This window comes from Micropterus dolomieu, linkage group LG04 (genome assembly GCF_021292245.1).
Source record: "Micropterus dolomieu isolate WLL.071019.BEF.003 ecotype Adirondacks linkage group LG04, ASM2129224v1, whole genome shotgun sequence".
Taxonomy (NCBI): Eukaryota; Metazoa; Chordata; class Actinopteri; order Centrarchiformes; family Centrarchidae; genus Micropterus; species Micropterus dolomieu.
In genome coordinates this window covers 4587960-4615573 of record NC_060153.1, presented here as the reverse complement: position 1 = coordinate 4615573, position 27614 = coordinate 4587960, and the positions used below count along the sequence as shown (strand labels likewise).

Sequence of the window (27614 nt, the reverse complement as noted above, 5' to 3'; positions counted from 1 at the left end):
ATTGTGTTGTCATTAAAGTGACTTTTTTTAATCGATGGCTCCCGTCAACTACAATGTTCCCACCAAGTGGGAACCACCTGCTCTAAAAAGTGAAGCCAGTGCGGAAATCCAGACATCCAGATAACTGAATCTGGGCCGAGACTTCCTTTTCCGTGCGCCGGTCGATTAGCAATCTCAGGATATATCAGCTATCATCTGACATTATTTTATTAATAAAAAAAGCTCTTTGGCGCCGAGATTGATGGGGGTTGCATTTCGGGCAATGCGTTTAGCCCATACCTGTCAACATTTGGATCTAATTTATTAATGCTAAGTACTAACTCGTCAATAATCGTAATCATTCATGCAGAAAAATTACTGTAATTTGTAGTCTTTACATGCACACTGTCAGCTATACCGCAGGGAGCGTAGCAAACATTTCAAATTCACCCAGTGGGTTTTTTTTTTTTTTCTTACATTTTTTATAGAAAGGTTAAAAATACGGGTGATTTAGAGGAATATATTAAAATGGGAGGACAGCATGAAAGAATGGTAAATTACGGGAGAATGCTAGAAAAAACAAGAGAGTTGAGGGATGGTTAAGCCTCTTTTGCTCACCACAAGGACTCTTTACCTGCATACAACCAAAGCCCGCTCAGATGTGATTGGTCAATACTACTCGGACTACAAACAGGCACTAGAACTCATCATATACCAGAATCTTGTCCATTGCCTACAGATTCTGCATTCAAATGCAGATATCTTCATATGGAGATTATCTGCTGTTTGGTGCTGCAGGTAAAGTAGGCCTGCAGTGGGTTTTTATAGTCCCTTTTGTGAGGCACTGTTCTTTAATGGAGGTCGGGTGGTTAACCAGACCTTAGCATATCTGCAGAAACAACTGGTTAGTCTTCATCCTTGAAGTCTTTTTCTCTTCTAAAATTCAGAGATACTGTTTTTCAACACCCCTTAAAGATGTCAATGGATCAAATGATACATTTAAATTTAAACACGTTTAAATATTACACATTCACTTTAGTCACAGTACAGTGTAGGGTTTTAATTTTTTCTCCCTAAACAGAGATAAAGAGATAAAACTTAATACATATTTATCACAATTTCATATCGTCTGGGTAAATCTTTAGTAAGTAAATAGGCATATAAAAGCAAATAGTTGTATTAATTTTATCTATTATTCTTATATAACTTGTATCTGTTAATTCCATATTTATATATTTCTACATTTATTTGTGTCAACTGTATGTTGTCTACCTTATCACCAAAGCAAATTCCTCGTACATGTAAAATACTACTTGGCAATGAAGCGCTTTCCGATTGTGATTCTGATATTTATTATACAATTGTTCTAATTTTGAGGGTTTTATCTGATATATACATGGATGTGGTAACTGCTACACAGAACCATCCAGTGATCTCATCTGTCACAGCACTCCACCATAGTGACAGATGTGGGTGTTAAAGATTCTTATCAGAGGGGTTTGGTAATGCTCATAATGACATTTAGAGCGTCTGACTTCAGCTCCATCTAAAAGGAGACTGTCATTGTAGAGTATCCATGGTAACCAGAGAGTTACTAGTGTCTAGTAAGAGTAACTGCACCCATAAATTCTGCTAGATCCCTCTTTTAAAAATGCAGCAGAGCAGTGAGGGAGCAGCGGCTGTAGGAGACGTGGCTACGTAGTGTGTGAAGCTGGGGGTCAGGGGACACCGGGGAGACTGAGTGACCACCGCTCAGTGTGACACGGACAGCGATGTAGGGCTGGCAGTCAGAGCTAACCAGCCATGAGAAGCTTATATGCCAACAAGAATCTCTGTGATTATGTGTACTATGCAGTAAACTTCGTGTGTAGTAGTTCCTCTTTCAGAAGTATACCAGCTGTAGGGTGGCTACTCTATAGGCACTTTCACTTATGTGGTTTGCTAAAGTGGGATGTGGATTTTAGGGCTGACCCCAAATAGTCAAAGTCTCGATTTGATCAAATTCACTCTGAAGTAGGCTAAATGCTTCGTCATATTGGAACTGCAGGTATTGCATTTTGTCTTCCAATCTGTCCTGCTCCAGTCAACTATATGGTTTCACGTTTTTGAATCTGTATTGGGCATGAGAATAAAAACATTCCCTCTTTACTCTGCTAATATTTGTTGCAGAATAAATCAGCATTACTAAACTGAGCAGCCTCGTCAGCACTCTGCTGTCGCCCCTGGCATACGTCATGCAAGTCTTATGTTGATAATGGAAATTATTTCTCTTTTCTCATAAATCATTGTATTCTGCCCTTGTGTGCTGAAAATCTGATGCTCCAGGTGAACACCTACAGTCATGGTCAAAAATATGGTCACCCCTGCATGTCTGTTCAGCGCCTGCTGAATAGAAAAAAGCTGTTTTGTCCTGTGTGCTGGCGTGCTTTATACGCCTCCAGTTACGCCGTCCCACGCTAAGTCCATCTCCAGAGATTTTAATGTTCCTGTATCCACTGTGCGCAACATTGAGAAGAAGTTTAGAGCCCATGGCACTGTAGCTTATCTCCCTGGATGTGGGCGAAAGAGAAAAAATGAAAAAAAAGGAGTTTTCTAATAGTGGAAGAAGAACCTGGATCAACTTCCAAACAAATTCAGGCTGACCTGCAGACACAGGGTATAACAGTATCCGCTCACATTATCTGTCGCCATCTGAAGGAAAAGGGAGGACTCTGGAGGACCCCGCTGCTGACACAGAAACATAAAAAAGCCAGATTGGAGTTTGCTTAAACTTACCTGAGGAAAATGCCAAAATCCTTTCGGGGAGAATGTCCTGTGGACAGATGAGACTAAAATAGAGCTTTTTGGTAAAGCACATCATTCTTCTGTTTTCAGAAAATGAAATGAGGCCTTCAAAGAAAAGAACACAGTCAAAATATAGTGGAGGTTCACTGATGTTTAGGGGTTGCTTTGCTGCTTTAAGACCTGGATGTCTTGACTGTGCATGGTAATATGAAATCTGAAGACTACCATAGAATTCTAGGGCCAGTTTCAGAAAACTGGGACTCTGGGTCAGAGGTCATGGGTCTTACAGCAGGACAATGACCCCAAGCATACTTCAAAAAGCACCCAAAACTAAGACAAAGCACTGGAGAGTTCTGAAGTCCAGATCTAAATCCCATAGAGCACATGGGGAGAGTCTGAAAACAGCTGTTGGGAGTAGGAACCCATCAAATCTCAAAGACCTGGAGCAGTTAGCAAAGAAGAGTGGTCTAAAATTCTAGTACAGAGGTTGCTTTTTCTCTCTGCTTTTTTGTGTTGTTCCAATGCAAACAAATACACATACTACAGCATATGTAATTGCAACAGTTTTCTGAAAGAAGTAGTGCATTATGTAATATGCAGGCCATGACTGTTAGTGTTCACCTGGAGAATCAGACTTACAGAAAACAAGGGCAAATTGCACCATGACTCTAATTACATTAATGCATTTGAATTAAAAGAGACATTATAAGAAGACAAACAAGAGTCCAACTACATGCATTTTAAAATGCGTGGTAAGACCTTTTCTCTTTTCCATTTTTAGAAATTAAATTAAATTAGAAATTTACATACACACAGCACATCACATGTTGGGAAACACACTTTTTCACTTTATTGCAGAAATGTAAATGAAACGACCCCACACCCTGTACAAGTATGGTGCAAGAGTCAGGAGACAAGCAAGTCAAGTCAAATCAGCATCAGAATCAGTTTAATGGCAAGGAGGAATTTGACGTCGGTCCTACATTGCTCTTGATGTACATACACAGAACAAGCATAAACAAAAAATCTCAGTAAAAAATGATACAGACTACAGTGTAAAGTACACACATACACACACCATAAACAAAGACAACAAAATAGGTAGGTGGATATGATATATATACAGTATATAGGCTACAACATGAACAGCTAATGAATTACAAAAATTGAGGAATAAATAATGTATTTATATAACACATTTTATACAATTAAATGAACATGAATACATATTAAAATACATATATAAAAAATGCCCACCCATCAACATAAACATGCCCACCCACACATAACGAAAGAGAGGGAGCGATGGAGGCACTAGCAAGCCATGGGCCTGTTCCAGAAAGTAGTAATACTTAAAATAAGCAGGGGTAACAGCTAGGATGTAGCATGTTAAATAATAAGAAATAGTTTGGCTCATTCCACGCTTAGATTTTTAATGCAGGTAAGCAAAGTTTAACATCTTCATTAATGAGCTTTAGAGGTGCTGGAAGACAGATTGTTTTTGTTGTTGGACAGAACCAAGGTAGCTGTTTCCCTGATCCAATCATTAGGCTATGCTAAGCTAACAGTCTCCTGGTGTTAGCTGTAAATTTACTGCACTTACATGATTGATATTGATCTTCTCATATAACTCGCTGCAAGAAAGTGATTAAGTGTATTTCCCAAAACTAATTCTTTAACAGCCTCATGTTGGACCAAGCTAGCCTGAAAAAGGCATAAGCCTTTAACACAACACAACCATCATTTTTTGGTGACGTGAATATAATGTGTTCAGCATCATAAAATATCCTGTCAGGAAATGGCAAATCTTGCTTTCTTGTATTTTTGTGACAGCTAGGCTAACATTTGAGAATTGAGAGATTTTGTTAATAATCTGATCATATGCATTAAAATAAAAACTGCCAAACAGCCAAGGGAATTATAGCTTTAAGCTTTTATCACAGTCCAACTCTTGTGGCAAAGAGACTGTGGTGTACGAGCTCTGTGCTGCCAGCAAGTCCAGATGATAAACTGGAGTTCCAATGAATAATTCAGTTTAATCTAATTCAGCTGATGTGTTGAATGTGAATTTTATGACCATCAATCAGTTTGCCATCCCAGTTCAGTCAACAAACTGCCCATTTGAATATTCAAGTATTCAGCTTCTTGTTTGTGTTTTGGCCGCAACTGTCACTGACATGTTCAAAGAAATTGTCAATTTCCTGTCACAAAGTTTTCAAATTTAGTTTGTGTTGAGTGGTTGTGTGCAGCTTTTCTACCTCCCTTCTAAAAAAGCAGAGAGCAGCTAATGAGGCTCTCTGGAGCCAAGTTATTGATACATAATGCTTCATGTACTGAATACATGTTCTCGTCATTTAATGTTTCACATTCATTTTGATTTTGCATAGCTCTCAGACAATTTGATATGGGTTGGGTGCAGGATAAATGGTAGGTTAAGTAGACTGCAATTAGATAGCTCTGTACTGCCTTATCGGACAAAGCACTTCACACGCATTCACATGCAAGGCACTTGCCTGCCCATCGGGGATAACTTGGGGTTCATTGTCTTGCTCAATGAAATCGCCACCGCTGCAATTAATTACCGACCCGCTCTACCTCCGGAGCCACAGTGATGTTGCTTATGGTTTTGGGGTTAACTGTTTTTTCTTTCATTTTCACTTGGGGTTGATTTTTTTTAATATTACTATTTTTTTCTACTACTTGTTTTATCTTTTTAAAAATTGTTTACTTGCAATGAAATGTTGTTTATATACTGCACAACTTTGTCTATAATATCCTAAAAACTACATTTTAATATAACTTTAATCTCATGACAAAATGTGTAAAATTATGAGGCAGTCTCACTGCACTCCTTCCTCCACTGCACTGTTTTTTTGTGTGTGTGTTTCAGAGGCAGCTGTTTGGCATCACTGCCCCAACTTCTGTGGAACTGACTGGTTGGAGGAAATACTTTAATAGCTACACCCTGCAGGGCCGGCGAAATGTACATAATATACACACATACACTCACAGTCTCCATTAGATATGAACATGTATACGTTTTTTTTTGCATAAGTGCCCTCAGTCAGAAATGTGTCTTTCTTACAGTGTGTCTTGGTTACTTACGGGATCTTGGTTGTAACAGCATCTGCCTACTTGATGCACAGGCATAACAAAAAAGAACATCAGCTGTCCAGCTCTGCGGCCTGAAAGATCGACCTCTCACAGAAAAAAGAAAACAGAAGGAAACAACATGATACTATGTCTGTAAAGGTTCTCAGTCACCCAGGTCATAGTTATTCAATGACCTTCGTGGATAACATGATAATATCCATCTCTAGAGTGTGAGGGAATAAATGCTATGTAAAATGCTTTAGGTTGTCTGATCATTATTCATTAATATTATGAGAAGTCACACTGGTTTCCATTTCATCAGAGAGAGTGTGTGTGTGTGTGTGTGTGTGTGTGTGTGTGTGTGTGTGCACGCATGCATGATTTTACTACATGCATGCGCGTGCATGCATGTAGTAAAATCTAACATTGTATTTCTTGAATTTAACTGTAATTATTTGTCCATCTTTATACTATGAAAGAGCTAAAATATATAAATAGGCCTATGTAAATAGTGTATAAGCTACATGCAAAAGTATTCAACTTCTTTCTTGTGTTCAGGACTCAACTTATAAAGAAATTGCTTAATTTCTTGTTACATAGGTTTTGTTTAGTAGTAGTGTGCAGCATTTTCACCCCCTCACTAAGAGCATTATGATCCATAATGCTTCATATACTGGTTGATGTTCCCATCATTTAATGTTTCACATTCATTTTGACAGGAATGAGTGCTTTGCATATTTTCCCTAATTGAGATAAGACTGTTAAACGTATATAAACAAAAGTTAAACGTTTATAAAAGTAATTTAATCTTGAACATTGAATGCATGTTGCGTTATCGGTGTGGTTATTTGTAAACCATGAAAGTGCTATAACTATATAAAGTAAATAGTCTACACACACACGCACACACCAACATGCGCACACTGCTGGCACATCACGTGATTTAAGGGAATTTGGAGCCCAAGAGAAAGCGAAAGCATAGCCTTTGACACCTGAAAAAAATTTTTTTTAATTGTGTGCGTGTGTAAGCAGTGCGTGTGCGGTATATGAATCCCTCATTGGAGAACCGCTGATAATGAGGCTATTGTGTTTTCTATGGTTACATGCAATCATATGATCAAGTTTTTTGAAACGGCGGGTCCGCCTCCAACACAGGAGGCTACAAACTTGAACCGAAAGTAGGTTATGAGTTTTTTCTCAAGAAGAGTCGCTACCTTCGCCTCGAAAGAAGCTGAAAGCTGCTCACTGCTGTGTGGACGCCTCTGATCTGTCCGCAATTGCACGTAAGTGAGCTTTGTGTTTAATTCATACATACACGTAATTCAGCTGCGCGCCAGACAGCAATGACACGTTACTCCTTTAATTGATGTAAACTTAGCTTACAAAACTGCAATACATGAACACTCAAATGAATCGGACGCTCTGTGTAACTTTATTAGTAGCCTACTGGGCCATTAAAAAACAATTAAATGAACATATTTGGATTTCCCTCAAGCGTGGACAACCCATCCCAGTCACCAACTCATATTTTTTAGATTAAACAATCCTGGTGTCATTAGCATAAAATATCACCGTGTTAAAATTCCATTTCGTCTAAATGTTTTTTACAAATAGTAAAATACGCATCACTAATGATAGATTAATTTGTATGTTTGTCTAATTTAATAATATTTTGCTGTGCTTTAATATTTGGACATTTTTGTTAAGATATTTCTGAACTTCAGCATATTGGATCTCAAGTAAAACAGTTGCAATGAGAGTTAAAGTGCTGACTTTCAACTTTAATTTCAGGGTGTTAACATTCACTTTGGGTCAACAGTACAGGGATCATAGCCCCGCCCTGCTGCACTTCCAGCTGTAAGAAAGTGTAGCCTCCAAAGCTGCACTGTTAACCCAACATGGACTGAAATCCTTCAAACTGAAAGTTAAACCTCATAGTCATTGTTTCATTTCAAATTCAAATCTTGTATAATGTAGTATCATCCTATAACAATAGAAAATGTTGTGAAAGACTGCACGGTGTAATATTGTGAAAGATCCTGGAGTTATGTACAACAGACCATAATCACATACCATAATAACAGTTTGACACAGCCTGCCTCTGTGGGAAATGGGTAATCAAACACCTTTATATGATCTGGGCTGAGATTTGAAAAGTAAAATGTTTGGTGAAGCTACACTAAAATGTTAAAGCAAAGAGGTGAAGAAAAACATGAAAATAAAGTGTCAAAAAAAAGAAAAACTGATTGAAATACAGAACCTTTTCTAAACAAAAGTGCTTTAAAACAGAAAAGGAGACAACAAACAAAAGTATTACCATATGTATCCTTATATAGTTTTACTATGTATAATGTATCTTAAGTATTATTAAGACCGTTTTGTTATGTGTTTGTACTTTTAAGGTTGTCACTTTTGTCTTTTATTTCGAGGCACTTTGTGTAAGTAAACTTAAATGTGTACAGCATGTATATACTAACATGTTATACAGTATATACAATATACAGTATCCTCACACAGATGAAATGAAGAGCTACAGCGGAAGAAATCCACAGATGTTTTTTTCTTTTGGTTCCTCGCTTGACTGAGAAAGTGAAAGCATTTATCTGTCATTAACGACGTTAAGTCCGCCTATAACAGTGATGGATGATAAACAAATGTGGTTTACTGTCAGCCACATGACCTCTGATTCTGCCTCTCAGGCATGCATGTACACACAGAGAAAGAGAGAGAGACTGGATCAGATGTGATGCATAGTAAAGTTAAAGATATAATTGATAGTCTTATAATAACAATGAATCAAATGACATAACAATGTGACAATGTGAATGGTGCCGCTTAAAGGCTACATCCCAAGTCTCTTAATTGCATCCATGTTTCCCTCAACTAAGTCTTTTCCTCGCGTCTTAGTCCCTCCCACTGGGAGTGTTTGAGGGTGTTTTCTACTATGAGTTTAACAGTTTGAGGTTTGACCAAGCATAAATTTCTGGGTCTAAAAACTGAAGCCAATGTGGAAGTGCCTTAAACCTGCCTTCTTTCAATAGCCAGCAGGGGGCGACTTCAGGTTGGTTGCAAAAAAAAAGTCAGATTGTATAGAAGTCTATATAAAAATTAGCCTACTTCTTACTTGTTTTATAACCTCAGTGACACTTCCCTAATGAGTTTATGGTTTCAGTCACTAGCTTCAAGTCTTCTTCTGTCTATAGCATGATGTTCATTTCGTAAATTATGGCCCCATTAAGAGGAAAATAGATTATTAAGCAGGGTATGCTAAATACCGTGGCTACCTTGTGACGAGTTGCTACCACAGCAACCTGTCAATCAGGATAGCGGAGGATTGTATCCTTTGCACTGTGTAAATTTAACCAGCCGTGAACTTGTTTTTGGGTGCTGTTGGGTGCCCAAATTTTCCATTTTTTTAGCATCCCAGTTCAGCATTCATTAGCATCACAATTAATATCACAGTTAATGTGAATTTCAGATGCACCTAATTAACCAAGCTAGCTAGCTCCACCCTCTCGTCCGAATATGGTCTCTTCTGGTTCCAAAAAAACAAGATGGCGACGGCCAAAATGCCAAACTCTGAACTTCAGAACAATAGTCTGCAAACCAATGGATGACTTTACGATGGCTACATCCACTTCTTTTCTATGGGTTTGACTGGTGTTCCTTTAATTACGTCATCTTGTTGCACCCTCTTCTGCTGCAGTGGTTTAATGGCACCCAACTTGAGAATTAGTGCCACCAACTGTTCATCTTGACAAATTAATGGTAGATGATGGATGGAAAAGCACATTCATTGCAGATTTTCTTGAAAATGTGCAAAAGCCCAAGTGGCCAAAAACAGCAGTTATGGGAGATTTAAGATGCAGTGCAGTGGCATAAAACATTTTGACTGTGATTTTCACCTTTTTGTGTTTCAGCTCACCAGACATTTCAGTGACAATCCCTCAAGTACAAAGGACAGATGACAGAGCAGATACAGCCTCTGCGTCCCTCCAGCACATTGTCGTAATGTTGTTAAATCTTTATTAAAATCTCAAGCTGCTGCTTAAGCGACATGGAGTCTCAAAGTGGACTGAGCAGCAGATGACCGACCAGACAGGAGTCAGTGATGGAGGATCTGTCAGAGATAAGTGGAGGAACTGGTGCAACCGGTGGTCAAGAAGAGGATTCTTCTTTGTAGGATGGTCAGAGACAATCTTAATAAAACAGTAGTACAGAGCCAAAGACAGAACCGCACAGCTGAGACACAGAGCCAAAGTCAGTCACCTGAAGAGCCTGCAAGACACGAACAAGCACAAAGCCAAAAGAGAGTTAATCCAGAGAGCCAAGAGCCAACAGAGAGGCAACTAGATTTACTGCACTGGAGCAAATTCAACTTCGAGGAGGAACCTGAAACCTGGCACCAGGTTAGTACTCAATGTTTGCTCACTGTGATTTACATATATGTGTGTGTGTGTGTGTGTATGTGTGTGTGTATATATATATATATATATATAAAATAGGGATGTGACGAGATCTCCCTAGATTAAAGTGTGACAAGAATTCTCGTTAGGTCTCGCGAGACTTGCGCAAATGACATTTCACACTGTCAAGCCACACATGAATTTTCTCATGCAGTGAAATGCCAATGTATAACTGATAAGATCTTATCTTATCAGTTATACACCGCCCCTCCCACAAGAAAGTCAATCTTCACTTTTTAACAGCTGGGCTGGGACACACATTAAGCCAATCATGTGGTTACATAGACGTAAGTGTGCAGTTGAGGTTTGTATTTCAAATGTTGTAGTGGCAGATAGGAGCAGGTGTGAGACCAGATCAGATGCACTACATGTCCGCCAAAATGCTGTGTGAAAAGGCGCCAGTACATGCAATATGTGTTGGAAAATGCCTTCTCTAAATGTATATGGTATATACTGAGCCGTAAATTAAGTTGTGTCGTGAAACCTTGTGCCAAAAACCTTATTTTGGGACAAAGCCATCAAGCTTTTCAGTGGTATGACCCGGTGACCATTGACTTTAAATGTTGGCATGGAAACTTTTCAGCCTAATTCCCCTGGTGAATCCATAGAATGTATAAAAGAAGTTGACTTAGCCACCATGAGGTCAACCAGTGGTTTGTGGATTTGTGTTTTCAGTTGTTATTTGAAATAAGTCTCTGAGGTACAGTGGATTCAAGTTCTTGCAGTTTCCCAATTGTACTTTTTGTCTTATTACTAAAGAACTGATGAAAGACATTTGTCACAAGTTCTAAGATTTTAGTTTTTATACCCTTTTCAGCCGAGAGTAGTGTCTGCAGATATTCTTTTCAGGCTGCATAGACCCCCAGTAACCTTCACCAATTTTGCACATGCCACAAAATCTAGACACCAATACTACTAGTAAAACAGTACAGTATAACACTAAGTAACAATAATTAAGGATAACAGGAGCAGTCTGTTATAAGGTGAATAAGAGCTTTTTTAAATGAACCTAGATACCGCAGAGATGTTATGAAAGTTGGCAGATTGTTCAAGTCTCTAGGAGCCTTGACACTAAATGCCTTTTTTTCTTATTTAAAGTGTAGTTATTGCTTCTGAGAGTAAATAGGATTAGAATTATGCAGAATGAAAAACTCTTGTAAATAAATAGGATATTTAAAATGAATTAATTTGTAAAGAAACTGGTACCAGAGTAACTGCCGTCTATTATCGAGAGAAAGCCACTGCAGTTGATTGTACATTACACTTAACATCAACTTTTATCAGATCAGTTTTTGAACCATTTTGGTCATGGTGAAACAGTTCTTTGATCTGTACAAAATCCCAATAAAACAGTCAATCTTGTTATATTTATAATCAATATGCTTTTTATATGATAATGCAGAGTCAGTCCATAGCCCCAGATATTTAACACAATCAACCTTAGTGAGTAGTGCACCATCGGACTGTAAAGAAGCAGTGATCTGTAATTAATTTGCTATCTATCTATCTATCTAATCACCAAGATACGCATGGATCCAAGCCAGTGCATTCTGAGTTAGTCCAGTGGTTTCTAATTTTTGCAGTAATATATGATGATCTACCAAGTCAAAAGCCCTGGATAAGTCAATAAAAACTGCACCTGTTAATTTGCCTTGGTCAGCGGAAAAGGATATGTCATTAGTCATTTTCAATATGGCTGTTCTGTAAGATAATTGAATAGTTGAGTATATATTAGTTTTTCAAAAAGCAATTGTACAGATGATAGATATGGGTCTTTAATTATTAAGGTCAAGAGAATTGCAGCCTTTATGTAAGGGAATCACTTTAGCAAATTACCGAACATATGGTATCTCACTAGTAGACAAAGAAAGGTTAAATAGGTCTTCTAGAGCAGTGGTTCTTAACCTGGGGGTCGGGACCCCCCTGGGAGACCTAGCCCCAGGGGGATCGCGAGAATGCTGCTATAGACACAAAAACAGAAAAAAAATAACTTAAATATAACTAGACGGAGTACAGTTGTGAATGGAATCACTTTGGGTGGACACTGTAAATATTTTGCACTGTTTAATCCAGCAGGTGGCGGTAATGCCAACCGCTATAAAACGACAAATAAGAATCAGTCCCCGATCAGACAGCCTTTGCAGGTTCGAAAAACACGAGGCACACAGCAGCGCCTTTTTAGGCTGCATTTGGAAAACAGCAAAGCACTGCGTTTTTTTAATGGCGCTAGGCAACCACTGAATCAGCTGTCCTGTCAGTCTAATCAAAGAATATAGCGCCAGCGATCTGTAATCTTTGGTTTGCAGCTAAGTAATAACGGTCATATTAGCAGAAACTTGATCACAACTCACTGGTCTGAGTCTTTTGTTGCTAAAAAACATCTGCCAAACGCAGAGCGTCCTGCACAGTCTGTATTAATTGAAATCTTTACCAATTCAAACCAATTATATACTTAAAAGAGTCCATATTAATATTTTTGCACTACTTTTTATTAATTTAGGAGGTAATTTTAGCATTTTAATTTTCCATATACAGTAAATTGTACAATGGTCACTAAAACAGTCAGATAGTATGCCAGTTTCTTTTGAGGAGGTATAATCCAATCAGTTTTTGTTCATTTGACCATTCAATAGAATATATAGTGTCTATGATACAATTAATTGAGTTTGAGCAAAGTATCAGCAACATAAACAGCAACTCCTCCACCTCTGGTACCTCTATCTTTTCTAAATAGAACATAATTTGGTAATGTTATTTCTTGATCAGACATTGATTTGGTTAACAATGTTTCAGACAGTGTAATTATGTTGGGCTTCTGATCCTCCTTGTCAAGGTCAAGTACATAATTCATCAAACCCAAATCTGAGTAGACACTCAAACATGATTCATAAGGAAGACAGAGCAAATAAGTGACAAAACACACAAGTATTCCCACCAATCATTCTTCACCCTACTACTAAAAGATTTCCTACATCTATTATAACAAATGTTAGATATCAACATAAAGTAGGAGAGAGAGGGACAGAAAGAGAGAGAAAATCTGCGTATACAGAACAACTGTGAACTGCTGCACCAAATATCAGTTTGTAACATCCATACAAACTAACTTGTTATTCTTACCAGCTTTTTGTTTCTGGCCATGAAAGTTTAAAATTCCCTCTTCCTTTACTCTGTTTTGAATGAAGCCAAGTGGTTGCAATTCTGTTTATAATCCTGTTATCTTGAGATTGTGAGTTAATTATCTTGCTATCTCAGGACAAAAGAGTTGTTTTCTGCCTTTCTGACTGCAAATCCCAAGCAGCCTTCACCAACAGGGTAGCCTGAATGCAACCTGAGAGGCGAAACCCAGGCCTAAAAAGACCATAAATCACTTTATTCATGTAGATTAAGAGCTCTGTAAGAAAATTCTCTGGATTCAGGAGGACAATCAAATGCTGTGTCTGACTGCAATAAAAACATGAAGCGCCTCATAGCAGTTTGATATGTCACATAGTTCAAGTCAGGTATGACACTGTGTTGTCTGTACATGTTGACTGATTATTTCTAATACCTTCTCTGCTATAGTCATTGACTGGAGCTGATGCTGAGAGCTTGCCCACACACCTCCGTCCATTCAGCTGCGCGGCAGAGTACAAGCTAGTGAAACACACTTACCAGCAGCTCCAACACAGTGGTTACTACTGGGGATCAATGACCATGGAGGAAGCACACGAAATACTCACACAGGCACCACTGGGAACCTTTCTGATCAGGTAATCTGCCACTTTTGCTTGAAAGCTGTAGTGTTGTTTCAACTGCAACATCTTATGCTGTTCTCTTGCCCAGCTCTCCCTTTAACAAGGAGATCCCCACCTATTCACTCCACATTAAAGGGAGAGTATGATTCTGCAGAAGGATTGTTGATAACAAATACAAATACACCCCTCCCTTTAGTGCTCCTTCCCAAATTTTTTGCCCATACCTTTTTTTTTTTTACCAACTTTCTTCTCTGTTTATACTCTTCAGCCCTTTTCCTCTTTGACTGTTTCTCAGCCATTTCTCCCTCTTCACAGTGCCTGGAGTCCATCACGTTCAAATGTGCCGGTGTAAAGTACTCTCTCTCCCACTGCACCCTCTTAGTTTTGCCCCCATAGACCGCAGCAACACAAAGGGTTAACTGGTTGGCATGCACTTACATTTACTAACTTAGGTTTAGGCACAAACCCCTCTGACGGTTATGGTAAGGTAAGGGGCTTTTATGAGGCTGCCAATGCCTTTAACACTAGTTAGATAGCTATTTACTCACACTTTGGCTAGCTAACATAGCTAACGTAAGTTTTATAGTATTAGCTACGTAGTAGCATGTCGCTAACATAAGGTACGTTAGCTATCCAAAGTGGAGATAACGCTATGTGGCTAAAAAGCAATGCGATATAGCTATTGTAGCTAAAGTAAAAAATATCACTTAGCTTACGTAACTTTTTGTGTTGCACGGGAACCGAACACAGGTCTGTTAGGGCTGGACAATACAACAATAACAATAATTATCGCAATATAATTTTTTTCTATAACAATATAACAATTGTTAAATAAATATTCAATAAATGTTTGATTTTATACACTTGAATCACAAACAAATTAGGACTTAATTTTTTATTAAGATCTTTATTTGTTGAGGAAAAAGGACTGAATAAGCTTTTACTTAATTTTACACTCATATTTGATTAATTGTTTTAAATGTTCTACCTTGGATATGTGACGTGATCCACTGTTTGGCCTCAAGTGTTGACCATAAAGAAGAGTTTAAACCACAATTAACCATCAGGTTTCTTCAACTTCCACTCAGAAGTAAAAACCCCCTAAGGTCTGTTGTGTAAAAGTCTGGTTTAATGGCCTTCAATCCACAACACCCGCCTTTTTACTTGGACCTTTCTGGTTATTTATATCCCCACCTGGTCTTTTCCCTGTGACAGTTGGCGTGAAATGGCACACCGTTTCTGCACAACATAAGTCAATAGAGACTAAATGGTGTGAAATAACATTTGAAAAGCAAGAATGCTTTGGAATACCACATGAAATGACTTAAAAAATTGACGTGTTAATTATATGCCATATGGTGATACCGTTCGTCTCCTGTGCACAAGCACTAACGCCACCTATTGTTGATTGGCTTGAACAATGTTTCTTTCTTTTAGGTCTGGGCAATAAAACAATAATGATAATTGTCGGATTTTACTTGATTTTATTCATGCATATTTGTTGAAAAAAGATTTTATTATAATAATTTTGAATGTTCTACCTCAGATTTGTTAAGTTATCCCCTGTTTAGCATCAAGTTTTTGTCATGTCCTGACTATAAAGACTGGTTTAATCACAATTAACCATCTGGTTTCTTCAACTCAGGATCACAAATCAGCTTTCAAACTTGAAAGAAATAATTATTTGACATTTATTGTGATAATTATGTCAGTATATCACTATATATTGTGATATTGACTGATATGAATTTTTTACATTTATTTTTGATGAATATCGCCCAGCCCTACTTTCTTTGTTTTCCATTTGCAGAGCCAGGCCTGTGTAGGAAAACCAGATTTTATTTCAGTGCACACACAAAACGGAGAGCTAGCAAACCATGAGGAAATATTCACTGAATTTAACAAAAATATGTATTGGACTACAATCACTTACTATGCCTTTAAATGTACTAAAAGTAACAGTATGCTGCTGTGTTGTTGCAGAGACAGCGGCCAGCCGGATGTTTTCTTCACTCTGAGTTACCAAAGCGATGATGGGCCGACTAGTGTTCGTATCCAGCTGAACAACCTGCTCTTCAGTCTCTATGGCAGCCACAGGACTTTTGCTTCACTCTTTGACCTGCTCACATATTACACTGGCTCATCCTGTAAGTTGACAGCACCCTATCGCAAGCAGCGTCCGGAGTGCCTGAAGCAGATTTGCAGGAGGGCTCTTATACGCACATATGGAGCAGAAAACATGAGCACCTTGCCTGGACTCAGTACTCAAGTTAAAGACTATGTTCGTACGTACCCTTGTTCTATATAGAAACACGTGTGGACAGAGCACCTGTTACTGGATGAATATGTTGTTTGTATTATTATGAGTAAAAAAAATTATCTGTAATTGTGTTATGTTATTTACAATAACACAAATACAGCTTGAGTATTTGATCTGCAAGTTGTTCAAGGAATATTTCCACACATCAAAAGAGCATGTGTTATCATTTTTTAATTAATAACAATGGAAACCCACATTTATTATTGTTGTTATTATTATTTTTATTTTTATTATTTTCAACAAATCCTGTATAACTGATGCACCACTGCCTCCATGATACATATCAGTTTTTAACGTCCGTAAATGTAAAATTAGCTGCCTGATTTGAACGAAGGTACTGTAGTGTTGGTCTCCATCAACTCCTAAAATATTTCTCTAATGCATCGTTGCTGGATGTATAACTTTCTTTCCAGCTAGAGAGTAGCTACTATAGGTAACTTTATCTTCTCCCTGCCTGGCTGCAACGGAAGGGATTGATGAGAGCAGCTAAAACTCAATTATGCTGTAAATGCTGTAAAAACAAAAACCTAAAAGAGGCTCAGAAAGTTCCACAGAGCAGTAGATTTGGTGATTAAATAAAATAATGGTTTCAAATGACCTGTGGTAGAGTTGGTGATTAAATAAAATAATGGTTTCAAATGACCTGTGGTAATGTAATTCAGTTGTAATATAACAGTATTGATTAATGCAGTTTAATTATTCATCAACACTTGAAAACATTTTACACGTGTACTTAGTATCTTTAGTCCTGTGGAAGAACAAACAATCTTACCTGTGTAAGTGGGATGCTTTGCAAAACTTTGTCCATGTTGAATAAATGAAAATCTTTTGCCTAGTGTATTTTAATTGAATGTATGTGAACCCTAGGCTGAATACTGACCAAGCAAAGTGGGCAACTGCCCTGAGGCCCCAGGCTCTCAGGTATCCCAAAAACCCCTGGTTGTGTAGAAAATACTTTCAGGTAATAAAAGTGTCTTTTAATTTTTAGCCATGCTATTTGCATGGCTCTATGGCTGTGTCGGTCTGTCAGTCCACCACTTTGGTCCAGACTGAAACATCATGACATGAAATGTCATGACATTCACGTCTGCCATAGGATGAATTAACTTAGACTTGGTGGTCCCTTAAGGTTATCTCTAGCACCATCTTCAGGTCAAAACTTAAATTGCCAGCTTAAGCATGAACATTCACACAGTTTTGATTTTTATCTTTGCCAGGCATAGGCATGTGGGTGTGGGTGGGTGTGTGTGTTTGTGTGTGTAGCCTAATCTGCCATACTACTGGACCCATCAGCTAATCTTTTTGTGCACATTTATGACTGTATGCTCAAGGAACTGTCATGGTTGCAGTGATTCACAGTTTTTGAAAAACTATTTTATTGATAGAGCCTTGACTTTTGTGTTTTGAGCAGTATTATGCCATTATATCATATGCATTACAACATAGCAAAAGGCTTTTCCGGCAATCGGCTAGGCTAAAAGCAAGGTTTATCTATTTGCAGTAAATATTTTGCCATATGTCGTGGTTCAAAACTGTTTCATTTTGTGTGGTGTGTTCTAAATAAATAACAAAGTTTAAATTTAGAAGTTTAGACTTGTTGTCACGTTTATTGTTTCCTTATTAAGTTTATACAGTTTGGCAAACCAAGGATGCTCAGTTACAATACCATTACACAATTCTATGCATCTTAAAGAAAACACAAAAATACTTTATTAAAAATGTTGCATGCATCTATACAAGAAAACTTACACTAAAGGCCTACTATACAGAAAACGTTTCATTACACTGTTCTCATAGGCCTACATGCTGGACACACATCGTGCCCTGGACTCCGTGTTCCACCCACATGCCTCCAGACACACCTGGTGGAGAAATGCACTCTACTGAGTGCATTCTTCTAGTTTTATCAAGTAGCCTACCAGTCTTCTGTCATGTGTTCCACTTCCTGTCCTAAATCTGACTGGCAGTGGCCCCTTTATTCTAAATTAGCCCTGCACCAGGGACACACACATACACACGTTTCCTTCCCTCAAATTATCTTTGTCTCATTAACCTTAAAGATGTTGATGTAAAACCATCACCACTGTGACACATATTGAGGCAAGACCAGTTTATTTGTATAGCACCTTTTAACAACAAAGTAATTAAAATGGTTTGTCCTCCATAAAAAGGGTCATTAAATATATAGTAGGTTAATATAAAAACAAATTTAAAATGATCTCAAAAATAATTTGAATAAAACAAAACGAAAGGGAGAATAAAAATTAGGGTGCAGTATAGGCCAACTATAGTTCAATACATGAATGAATAATGCAGGTTTGATGAAAGGCAGTCATTCAGGCCTATTTATCATCTATCCATACTGAGTGACTGAGTGTCTCATGGGTCCGCGCGATCCCGGACTCTGCCTCCCACTGTCCCGCGCTTAGAGTGCACCTCTTGCACGCGACTGAGTACATTATTATTGCGATGTCAAACGACCTCTCTTGACTTGTCCGCACGCACACGCGCAAACACGCGGACTGGGATTACAACAACTGGAGTGGCGCGCGAACAAGTAGCTCGTGTTTATGTAATGCCATATGTGACTGGGAGTGTGTGTGTGTGTGTGTGTGTGCGCGCGCGCGCGCGCGCTGGAGCTGGCGCGAGCTGGTCCAGCACCGCCGCGGCGACAGCGGTCACACGTTAAACATCAGCGACCCGTGCGTGTTATTCTGCGGATTGAAGAGGGCTCGTGCGGATTTGACCCGTCATATAGGAGGGCGCTCGAGCTCCACCGGCACGCACGTAGCCTAGACCCGGTGAAATCGTCACGCGGATAGAATCTGTGGATTCTATCGCGAGTGTGTTCCTGCGCGGCTGGAGAGCATCCCGACAGAGCGCAAGGACCGGTCGGTCGGTCGGTGCGGGTCGGTAGACCGCGTGGAGGGGAGACAGAGAGGGGCTTGCGCTGCACTCCTGGCCGAATCGGAGCATCCCACTCCCGGCAGCATCCATCCCTCCGCGCCTCAGCGCCAGCGGGAGGCCCAGAGCGGCGGCAGGATGTAGCAGCGGATTAACGGAGGAGAGAGGGACGCTCAGAGGAAGAGAGCGGGACCGAGCAGACCGAGGAGGGACAGAGAGGACATGGGGAAGGACCAGGAGCTGCTCCAGGCCGTAAAGACCGAGGACTTGCTGACAGCTCAGCGGCTTCTTCAGAGACCTCGGCCAGGCAAAGCCAGTCAGTATCCCTCCAGCTTCCTGTCACACACGCGCGCGTGCTCACACACAAACACACACACGCAGATACACACCGTTCTCACCAGGTCAGGACAGTGCAGGTTAAATCTGATATGATGCCATCTATCTTAAATGGTGCAATTGTGTGTGTGTGTGTGTGTGTGTGTGTGTGTGCCTGCATTGATGTGTGTGTTTGTGCTATGACGTTGGGTGTGTGATAGTGATGACGTTGTACATGTGTGAGAACAGTCATCATAATGTAATTAGAAATTTGTGGGTTTGTGTGTGTCATCTGAATATAGCCTACAAAAATATGTGTGTGAGGTTGCAAGAGGGGATGTGTGTATTTGTGTGTATTTGTGTGTGTGTGTGTGTGTGTGTGTGTGTGTGTGTGTGTGTGTGTGTATGTATGTGAGGTAAAAGGAGGTCTATGCTGCTCTCAGGACAGGGAGGATTATTGGTGTGTGAAGACGCCAGATGTTAGTGGTAATAATGTGATGATCATAAGTGTGCATGTGCAGATGTATGCATGTCAGCACATATGTGGTGCTCAAATGTGCATGTGTGCGGCTGCTTAACGTGGAGTCAGCTGGGACTTGAGGTGATAATTAGATTTCAATTACAGCCTTGAAACTGCTCTCCTCCTCTCCCATTTCATCACTGGGCTCCTCTCGATATCTCTACTCAGAATTTGTCTCCTCTTGTTTCCTCTTCTCCTCCTTTTTCCTCCCCTTCTGCTTCCTCTCCTCTCCTGTCACCTACTTTCCTCTTCTCTCATCTCCTCTCCCCTCCTCCCCACTCCCTTCCATCTCCTCTCTCCTACTACTTCTCTATTCTCATCTCATTTCCTCTCCTCTCCTTGCCTCTCATTTTCTTCCTCTCTTCCTCTCCTCCTTCTCCCCTCCTCCCCCTTCTCTCCTGTCCTCTTCTACCCTCTCCTCTCCTTATCTTCCCTCCTCCCTCTCCTCTCATCTCATTTCATCTCTCTTCCTCACCTCTCCTCTCTCTTCCTCTCCTCTGCTCATGTGTGTGTTTGTCTCTGAACATTCCAGCAGTGCCATGGAAAAGAAAAATGCTTCTCCTCAAATGCCAGAACAGATCAGCTCTGAGTGCTCAGTCCGCTGCACAGTGACAAAGAGAAAGGGGGAGGTGGGTAGAGGGTAGAGGGTGAAGCGGATGAGGGTGAGGAGGAGGGTTAGAATGGGAGAGGAAAAGTGTGAGAGCGCAGGACAGAAGGAGGGAAAGCATCAAAATGTAAATGCAGAGCGGTAAAGAGACAGGAAGTGATGGAAAGAGGTTAGGTGAGTTATGGGAGGTGTGTGTGTGTGTGTGGGTGTGGGTGGGTGTGTGTGTGTGTGTGTGTGTGTGTGTGTGTGTGTGTGTGTGTGTGTGTATAACTGCATAAATCCAGGTTTATGTTTGAATAATTAAACAGGAAGCCAGGTTTCTCTGCTGGAGAATCACTGCCTTCACACACACACACACACAAACACCTCCAACACACACAGTTACAGGCAAGTGTGCACAGAAACACACTTGACACATCAAGTGTTAGTCATGCGTTTGTGTTATTAACAGTATGCTAATGATGTGGGTGTGCTCTGTCAAAATGTCACAATTTGATGTATACAGTAGGGGATTAAAGAAATGGTCGCTGTGGGTGACCCACTAATTACAGCGCAGCAATAGTAAGATACTGTATTTTTGTGTATACACTTATTTCGCTTTCTTGCCTACAACTTGATGAGAAAATGAATGCCCCTCTCATGTCTATATGGTAAATATGTAGCTGGAGACTGGAGCAGCCAGTTAGCTTAGTTTAGCATAAATATTAGAAATGGGAAAACAGCTAGTCTGGCTCTGTGAGAAGATAGCAAAGTCCCCCTACCAACACCTCTAAAGCTCACTAATTAACACTTTCTATCTCACTTCTTTAATCCATACAAAAAAACTAATTGTAAAAATGCCAATTTGTTGTTTTACAGGGGTTTAGTGCCAGACTATGTCTTGGCGTGAGTTCCTGGAGTCTCTGGTTGCCCCAAAATTGCTCTCGGCCAAACAGTCTGGCACTACCCCCATAAAACATTTTTACACTTTTGATTTTGAATCTCTCAAAATGTTGAGCTTTTTCTTTACAGAAAATACTTTTCTTTTGGTAATTTCCACATTTAGATATACTATGTATTTAACATATTTTGGACATTCAGAAGATCTGTTATTTAAATAGGTTTAGGTAGTATTGCTGTTATTTTTATTGTTAAGAAATTCCATGAAGACCATAGTCCATCTCTTATTACTTTCCGACTTCACTGTAGTACACTGTCTGTGGCACACAGTCAACCCCATTTGTTCCTACTGAAGACATACTTTAGACATACATCTTTAAAAATCGGTCACCTTAGTATAGTTTCATCTTTTAAAAAAGCCTCAGCAATTTCCTAAACCAGCTGGGCACTCCAGCTTTTAGCAGACTTTACTCAAATGAGAGGAAACAGTGTATCTGTTGGGGACTATTTCCACTGCCCATTAATGTACAACTGCTGCTCTAGTGAGTATTTTGAGCACCAAAAAGTTGAATGTGGGACTTAAAATAACCTACAGGGCCCGTGTTCATCGTAATGAAGGAATGTGTCACCCAGTTTTTAATCGTTGCATTTAATCTGTTGCACAGTGGAATAAGAAACAGTATACCAGGCTATGGCAACACAGACAACATTTGTTAATAGGATCGATTCATTGTTGGTTATGGTCTTTTCGTGGGATTTATTGACAATAAGAAAAATATCACCAGATCTATCCTTCAGTCTCGCAGCAATCACTGTTTTCTGTTTGGAGAAATCCTTTGTCAGGATTTAGATTGTTTTTAAGTTTTAATGACTCAGTTCCGACAGAGATGCTGAGTCTCTGGTAGACTTAGATGAATAGATGACATTAAAAGCCAATGCCAGCTTACACAAAGTAAGGCATATTTCCAAACTATTTGGTAATGGTTTCTTTATCTTTGGCTCAGTTGCAGTAAAGCTCTTTTTCTTAGAGATATGAGAACATCCTTATCATAATTGTATCTCTTTTATGTTGTAGCAAGCAACTGAAATGGGCAAAAAGTAATTTATTCAATGTATGATCAAGGAAGTACAACAACCCTGACTGTTTCTGGCACAGTCAGTAGTAGTTCATAATGAACTGAAGTATAAATTACTGTTATTCCCATTGCATCAAGTAAACAAATGTATTTAAACGCAGTAATACCATTATAGACCAGCAGCAGAAATATTAACGGAAACATGCTGCTGTAGTGGGAATATTTTTTGGCTGGAGAACAACATGTGTCGTACTTGAAATGTTGATGATCACCTCTTTGAAACACTGTCATCCAACTTTAATCTTGCTCTGAGGTACGGTCCAAAGTAAAGCAAAAGCAGGAAGTCTCATTGACTCCTTAGAGCTGAGCACTAACAACCATCATAAACCCCAACAAGTACAGAATCCATTTTAGAGTCAAAAGACGGACTCCATAGTGACCACTGTCTTTCTTAAAACTGTGTTCTCTCTGGTATAGAGAAAAGTGAATATACCAATATAAGTGAATTACCCCTACAGTTTAACTTTATGTAAAAGCAATGTGTTTGATTCATAATAAAACTTCAGAAGACATTAACTCCCATTCAAAAGATAGATCCCTTCTTATTGTCTTGACTTGGTTCTTTCACCACAGACTAATTAACTGAGAGCCATTGGCCATGACGTCATCACTGTAAGTAATGAAGCACATTTTAAGTACTACAACATAAACGATTGGTACAGCAATCATTAAATACTCTTATAATACTTGATTATATCCCTTACAGCACTCTTATCACATTGTCATTTTTTACTTTTGATGAAAATGTGATATAGTACCTGGATTTTTTCCATATTGTGACCCTGAGTCCAGTCACTGTATAACATATGTGTGCAATCGTCTGAAAACAGAAAGAGAAAAGCTATGTCAGCGATGGCATTTGTTTTAGGCTACATGTTACAGTGAAGCTCTAAATGCGTGATGACAGGCAAAGTCAGAGGTGAGGAAAACTGGACTAAAGAACTTTTCTGGTAATGAGAACCCTTGAGAAACCTTCTGCTTCACCTCTCCCAAGGTCTGGGAATAGGCTCTGTTCAACTGAAGGTTGCTTTGCCAGTAGCTATTAGTTTGTTGGTGCTCTCTATTAAGATTTAACTGTTTCATGTGAAATGTGAATAACACGATTTCATGTTAAATAAACTCTGAAGTAGCTAACATTTGAGGGAGATGTTGCAAAATAACGTCCAAGTGATTGACAGTCTGTGAGAACGGCACATCGAGGGGTTACCGTGGAAACTGGGGCTCAGTTGCAGTGTTACGCCTAAAATTATCATAAAAATCATGAACCCTGGTCCCAAGGACACCATCAGAGAAACATTATGGTAATGCTCTCAAAACACACAGTTCATGTCAGAGAAGGAAAATATATAAATTGGAAATTTAAGGTGACAGTTTTGAAGTGACTGATAGAATTAGGGAGGTGGTTATGAATTAAATAAGTGTGAGTTTGAAGACGTAAGTCTGTTTTGAGAGCGATCCTCGTTGCTCTTGAAACAGAGTGATACCCCGTCTTAGTCAGCTGCATCGGTATTTGATTAAATATACATCATGGTATTGGGTCAGATGGGGGAGCGTTATTAAATAAAGCCTTGAACCAGACTTCATCTAGTAAAAGAAGGATAATCTATTGAGAAAACGATAGTAGAATAATTGTGGATGTGTTGGATGTTGTGGTCCTGTCATAAGTTTGTGGTCGGGTGTCATGTGGCTCTCTGATGGTGACACAGATATCTGCACTCATTGATTCCTCTGCTGGAGGAGGGGGAGGAAGGGGGGGTTCTTATTTTTAATCCAAGATAGATTGTGGGGAACCTACATGTGCACAAACCCACACACATGCAGGAGAATGATGTCAGCTGCAGAGTGTAAACAGAAACAGCAGAACTACCAATCAGCATGCGCTCTTTAGCAAATTACAGGGAAAATTAGAGTGTGAGAGCAGGATGAAGGGATGAAGTGCAGATAGAGCTGCAGAGAGAGGAAGAAGCTTTTCCCCAGATTACAGAACAGCTACAGATTACGGCCTGTGGATTATGTGGGTTTGACCAAAAAAAAAAAAAAGTAGAGGCAGAGAGACAAACAAGCCGCTTTTTTTTGTGTCCAAGTGTGTGTGTTGGTTTTTGTGAGTGTTTGCATCTGTGTGCTCCTTCCTGCTGTCTGGTGTCTTCAGCTCTTTGTCAAAGATCAAGGTTATCACATGCATGTGCACATTCACATAATCACAAGCACAGACACGTGTATATATATATATATATATATATATATATAAAAGTACAGACTGAGCTTTTATAGGAGTTTCCCAGACTGACCTATGTTCGTCTTCTTTACCTTGTCACTTCTCTTTGACCTCTGTTGTTGTTGTTGTTGTTGTTGGAGTAAAGAAAAGAAACTGTTCCTTGTTTTAGAGCGCTCTCAGGTATGAAAGTGTAGCTGTCAACTCTATACCTGCAGGGAATGAAATATTAGAACATATACACCGAGAGAATACATTAATCACTGAATTATGAATAGATATAAATTTGGACTGTTCTGTCATTCTCTGTGTCTCTTTCCTCTGTATGTTTCAGAGCTCCTTGGAGCAGCAAAGCGGGTGAACGTCAACATCCAGGATGCAGATGGGTGAGAGGCTACAACTCTTCTAATTTATAAATGTACTCCCTACCATTGCTCCACATTGCAGTCTTCTGTGTTTCACTGCCTCTTTTTCCCTTCTTTCCTTCAATCGTTCTTTCCAATCTGTCTTATTGGTATCATATCATGTAATTTCCTTTATTAGGAGAGCTAAAAAAAAGTGTTATTCATTACATTGCATCTTGGCTACAGAGTTGCATCCCTGAATCAATATGACATTGGGTTTGCTCATATTTATATTTTTAATTAGAATAATATTTTTTCGTGTTCAAAATATAAACACCTTCTAGTGCATATACTGTATTACAAGAAGCAACATAATATTTAGGGCAGTGGTTCCTAATTTGGAGTAGATTTACATAATGTGCGTGATCACTCGAAGTGAAATCATCACAGAGCACTTTCTCAAGACAGCACTACGAATCCTGTTTACTTTTTGTCCCCACACAAACATCATACTGTCTATTAGTATTATTAACAGGAAAGGCGTCTTTCTGTTAGTGGTAGTCACTTATATTTGACTTTCTAAATGTTTCTTAATCGCCCCCGTGTTCAAAGTAGTTTCTGCACCTCTGCTGTCGTGGCAAGGTAGCGTTACACCATGTCATCAACATTTAGCCTTTTATATTTTCTGTTTACTTATATGACTGGGTATGATTAAAAAATTGCTTAAACTAATTTTACAGACTGTTGTTACATTCTATAAATCGTCTCAGTTTTTTTCTTTGCCCCACCATGATGCAAAAAAAACATTTTCCACTGATTATCTTACTGCAGATTACTCCAGTGATGAAATAAATCCATGTTATAACCATTTTAAGTTTTAAGTCAAGTACTTGAGTAAAAATACTGATTCTCCGTTTGAGGGAAAAGGTTGACACACAGCGATTACATTAATCGATGTGTCACAGCAATTCTTTTGAATTGGTGGTCCAGTTATTTTCTGATCAGACATCTGAGGCAGAAGAAGAAGAAGATATACTTTATTAATCACACAAGGGGAAATTCAGTGTTTGCCGACAAAGAGAGTCTGTTAATAATATTAATATCCTAACACAGTAGTGACTACAAAATCAGACAAATTTTAAGATACGCCAATATTATTCTAATGTGCCTCTTTGATGATTGAATAAAATATTTAAATATTAATAAAAAATTTAATAAATAAAACAAATCTTAAGAGTTAGATTAAATTATTAAAAAATAATCATTAGGTGCAGCCCTAATTTGTAAGGTCAGAACTCCCCAAGAGATTACAAAATTGATAGCCTACTTAAAGCAACAATGTTGTTATATCAAATGGTAATGTGAAAACAAATTCACGATGCAGGAGGTGCTCGCATTGATACAAGAATGTATTGATGAGAAATTTTTCCCTATGTTGCTTTTAAACTTTTTTATATTTCCCTGTTGCTTTTATGTTTTATGTAAAGCACTTTGAATTATCTTGTTGTTGAAATGTGCTATACAAATAAGGTTGCCTTGCCTTGCCTATTATACAAATCTGAGGCTCACTTCGGCTTTACGGAGCTTTATAGTAAGTTTTAGCTCAGTGTTTAGCTGTTCGACCACAACTTTACTGCTTTGGTTCACTCTCACCGCTCTCATAGCTTCGTTTGCAGCCGCAGAAGCTGCTTTCGGTGAAAAAGCTCTAAAAAACACTCTATACTACCCACTCTGCACCAAACAGCAGACAGACACAGTTAGCGACTTGCTATTGACCCATTCCTTCATTAGTTGATAGTGACCAATAACAAAACTAAAAGAGAGTAAATATTTGACTTATATACATCGGGTGGTTCGAAACACGACTCAAGAAAAAGAAATCTCCTTCTCAGATTAACATATTAACAGCCATATCATTTTACACATTATGCTCAGCCTAAATCTTTGAAACTTGTAGCCAGCTGAAGAGCTCAAATGTAATGTAGTGTAATTACCTCAAAGGAAAGCCAAAATTTCCCAGCTCTTAATTTGCTCAGAAATCTATCTATGGATTTTGGCTATATTTAGAATCATGATGGGTTAAGCTTTTTATGTGCACATGCTTGGTTTGCGATTGTGTTCCATTTGGCCCCATCAGATAACAAATATCTTTTTATTATGTTGATTGGAATCAGATAATTGGACTCAGCTCCTTGTGTAATGACTGATGATTCGCTGATCTAACTCCAGGGCCCGGCCCTTATATTCACCAGGGATCCATTAGACACACACACACACACACACACACAAATGTAGACATCACACCTACATACTGAACA

General features: G+C 39.0%; 2 protein-coding genes and 1 long non-coding RNA gene across 3 annotated transcripts in view; all 3 read left to right on the top strand.

Annotated features, from left to right (window-relative positions):
• Positions 1 to 5651: 5651 nt before the first annotated feature.
• LOC123970280 lies at positions 5652 to 6115 on the top strand. Its single transcript, XR_006824910.1, has 2 exons — positions 5652 to 5746; positions 5851 to 6115. It is a non-coding gene; the product is annotated as an uncharacterized LOC123970280 (long non-coding RNA).
• Positions 6116 to 6895: 780 nt separating this feature from the next.
• On the top strand, positions 6896 to 17217 carry LOC123970263 (suppressor of cytokine signaling 1-like). Its single transcript, XM_046048252.1, has 4 exons — positions 6896 to 7139; positions 9777 to 10265; positions 13887 to 14074; positions 16043 to 17217. Exons 2-4 carry the CDS (start codon positions 10041 to 10043, stop codon positions 16365 to 16367), a joined length of 738 nt encoding a protein of 245 aa, XP_045904208.1. The 5' UTR covers positions 6896 to 7139; positions 9777 to 10040; the 3' UTR covers positions 16368 to 17217.
• A 1652-nt stretch (positions 17218 to 18869) lies between these two features.
• LOC123970276 (caskin-1-like) overlaps positions 18870 to 27614 on the top strand; it is a 32817-nt gene continuing 24072 nt past the window's right edge. The window contains exons 1-2 of the mRNA XM_046048267.1: positions 18870 to 19599; positions 25287 to 25338. Of these exons, the coding sequence (XP_045904223.1) occupies positions 19506 to 19599; positions 25287 to 25338 (146 nt within the window). The 5' untranslated portion in view covers positions 18870 to 19505. The remainder of the gene's footprint in view (positions 19600 to 25286; positions 25339 to 27614) is intronic.

Excerpts from the sequence above, each read along its gene's own strand:
- LOC123970263 (XM_046048252.1), top strand. The coding sequence starts at position 10,041 with ATGGTCAGAGACAATCTTAATAAAACAGTAGTACAGAGCCAAAGACAG. Across the intron at positions 10,266-13,886 it reads AACCTGAAACCTGGCACCAG|TCATTGACTGGAGCTGATGC; the intron begins GTTAGTACTCAA and ends TCTCTGCTATAG. Across the intron at positions 14,075-16,042 it reads CTGGGAACCTTTCTGATCAG|AGACAGCGGCCAGCCGGATG; the intron begins GTAATCTGCCAC and ends GTGTTGTTGCAG.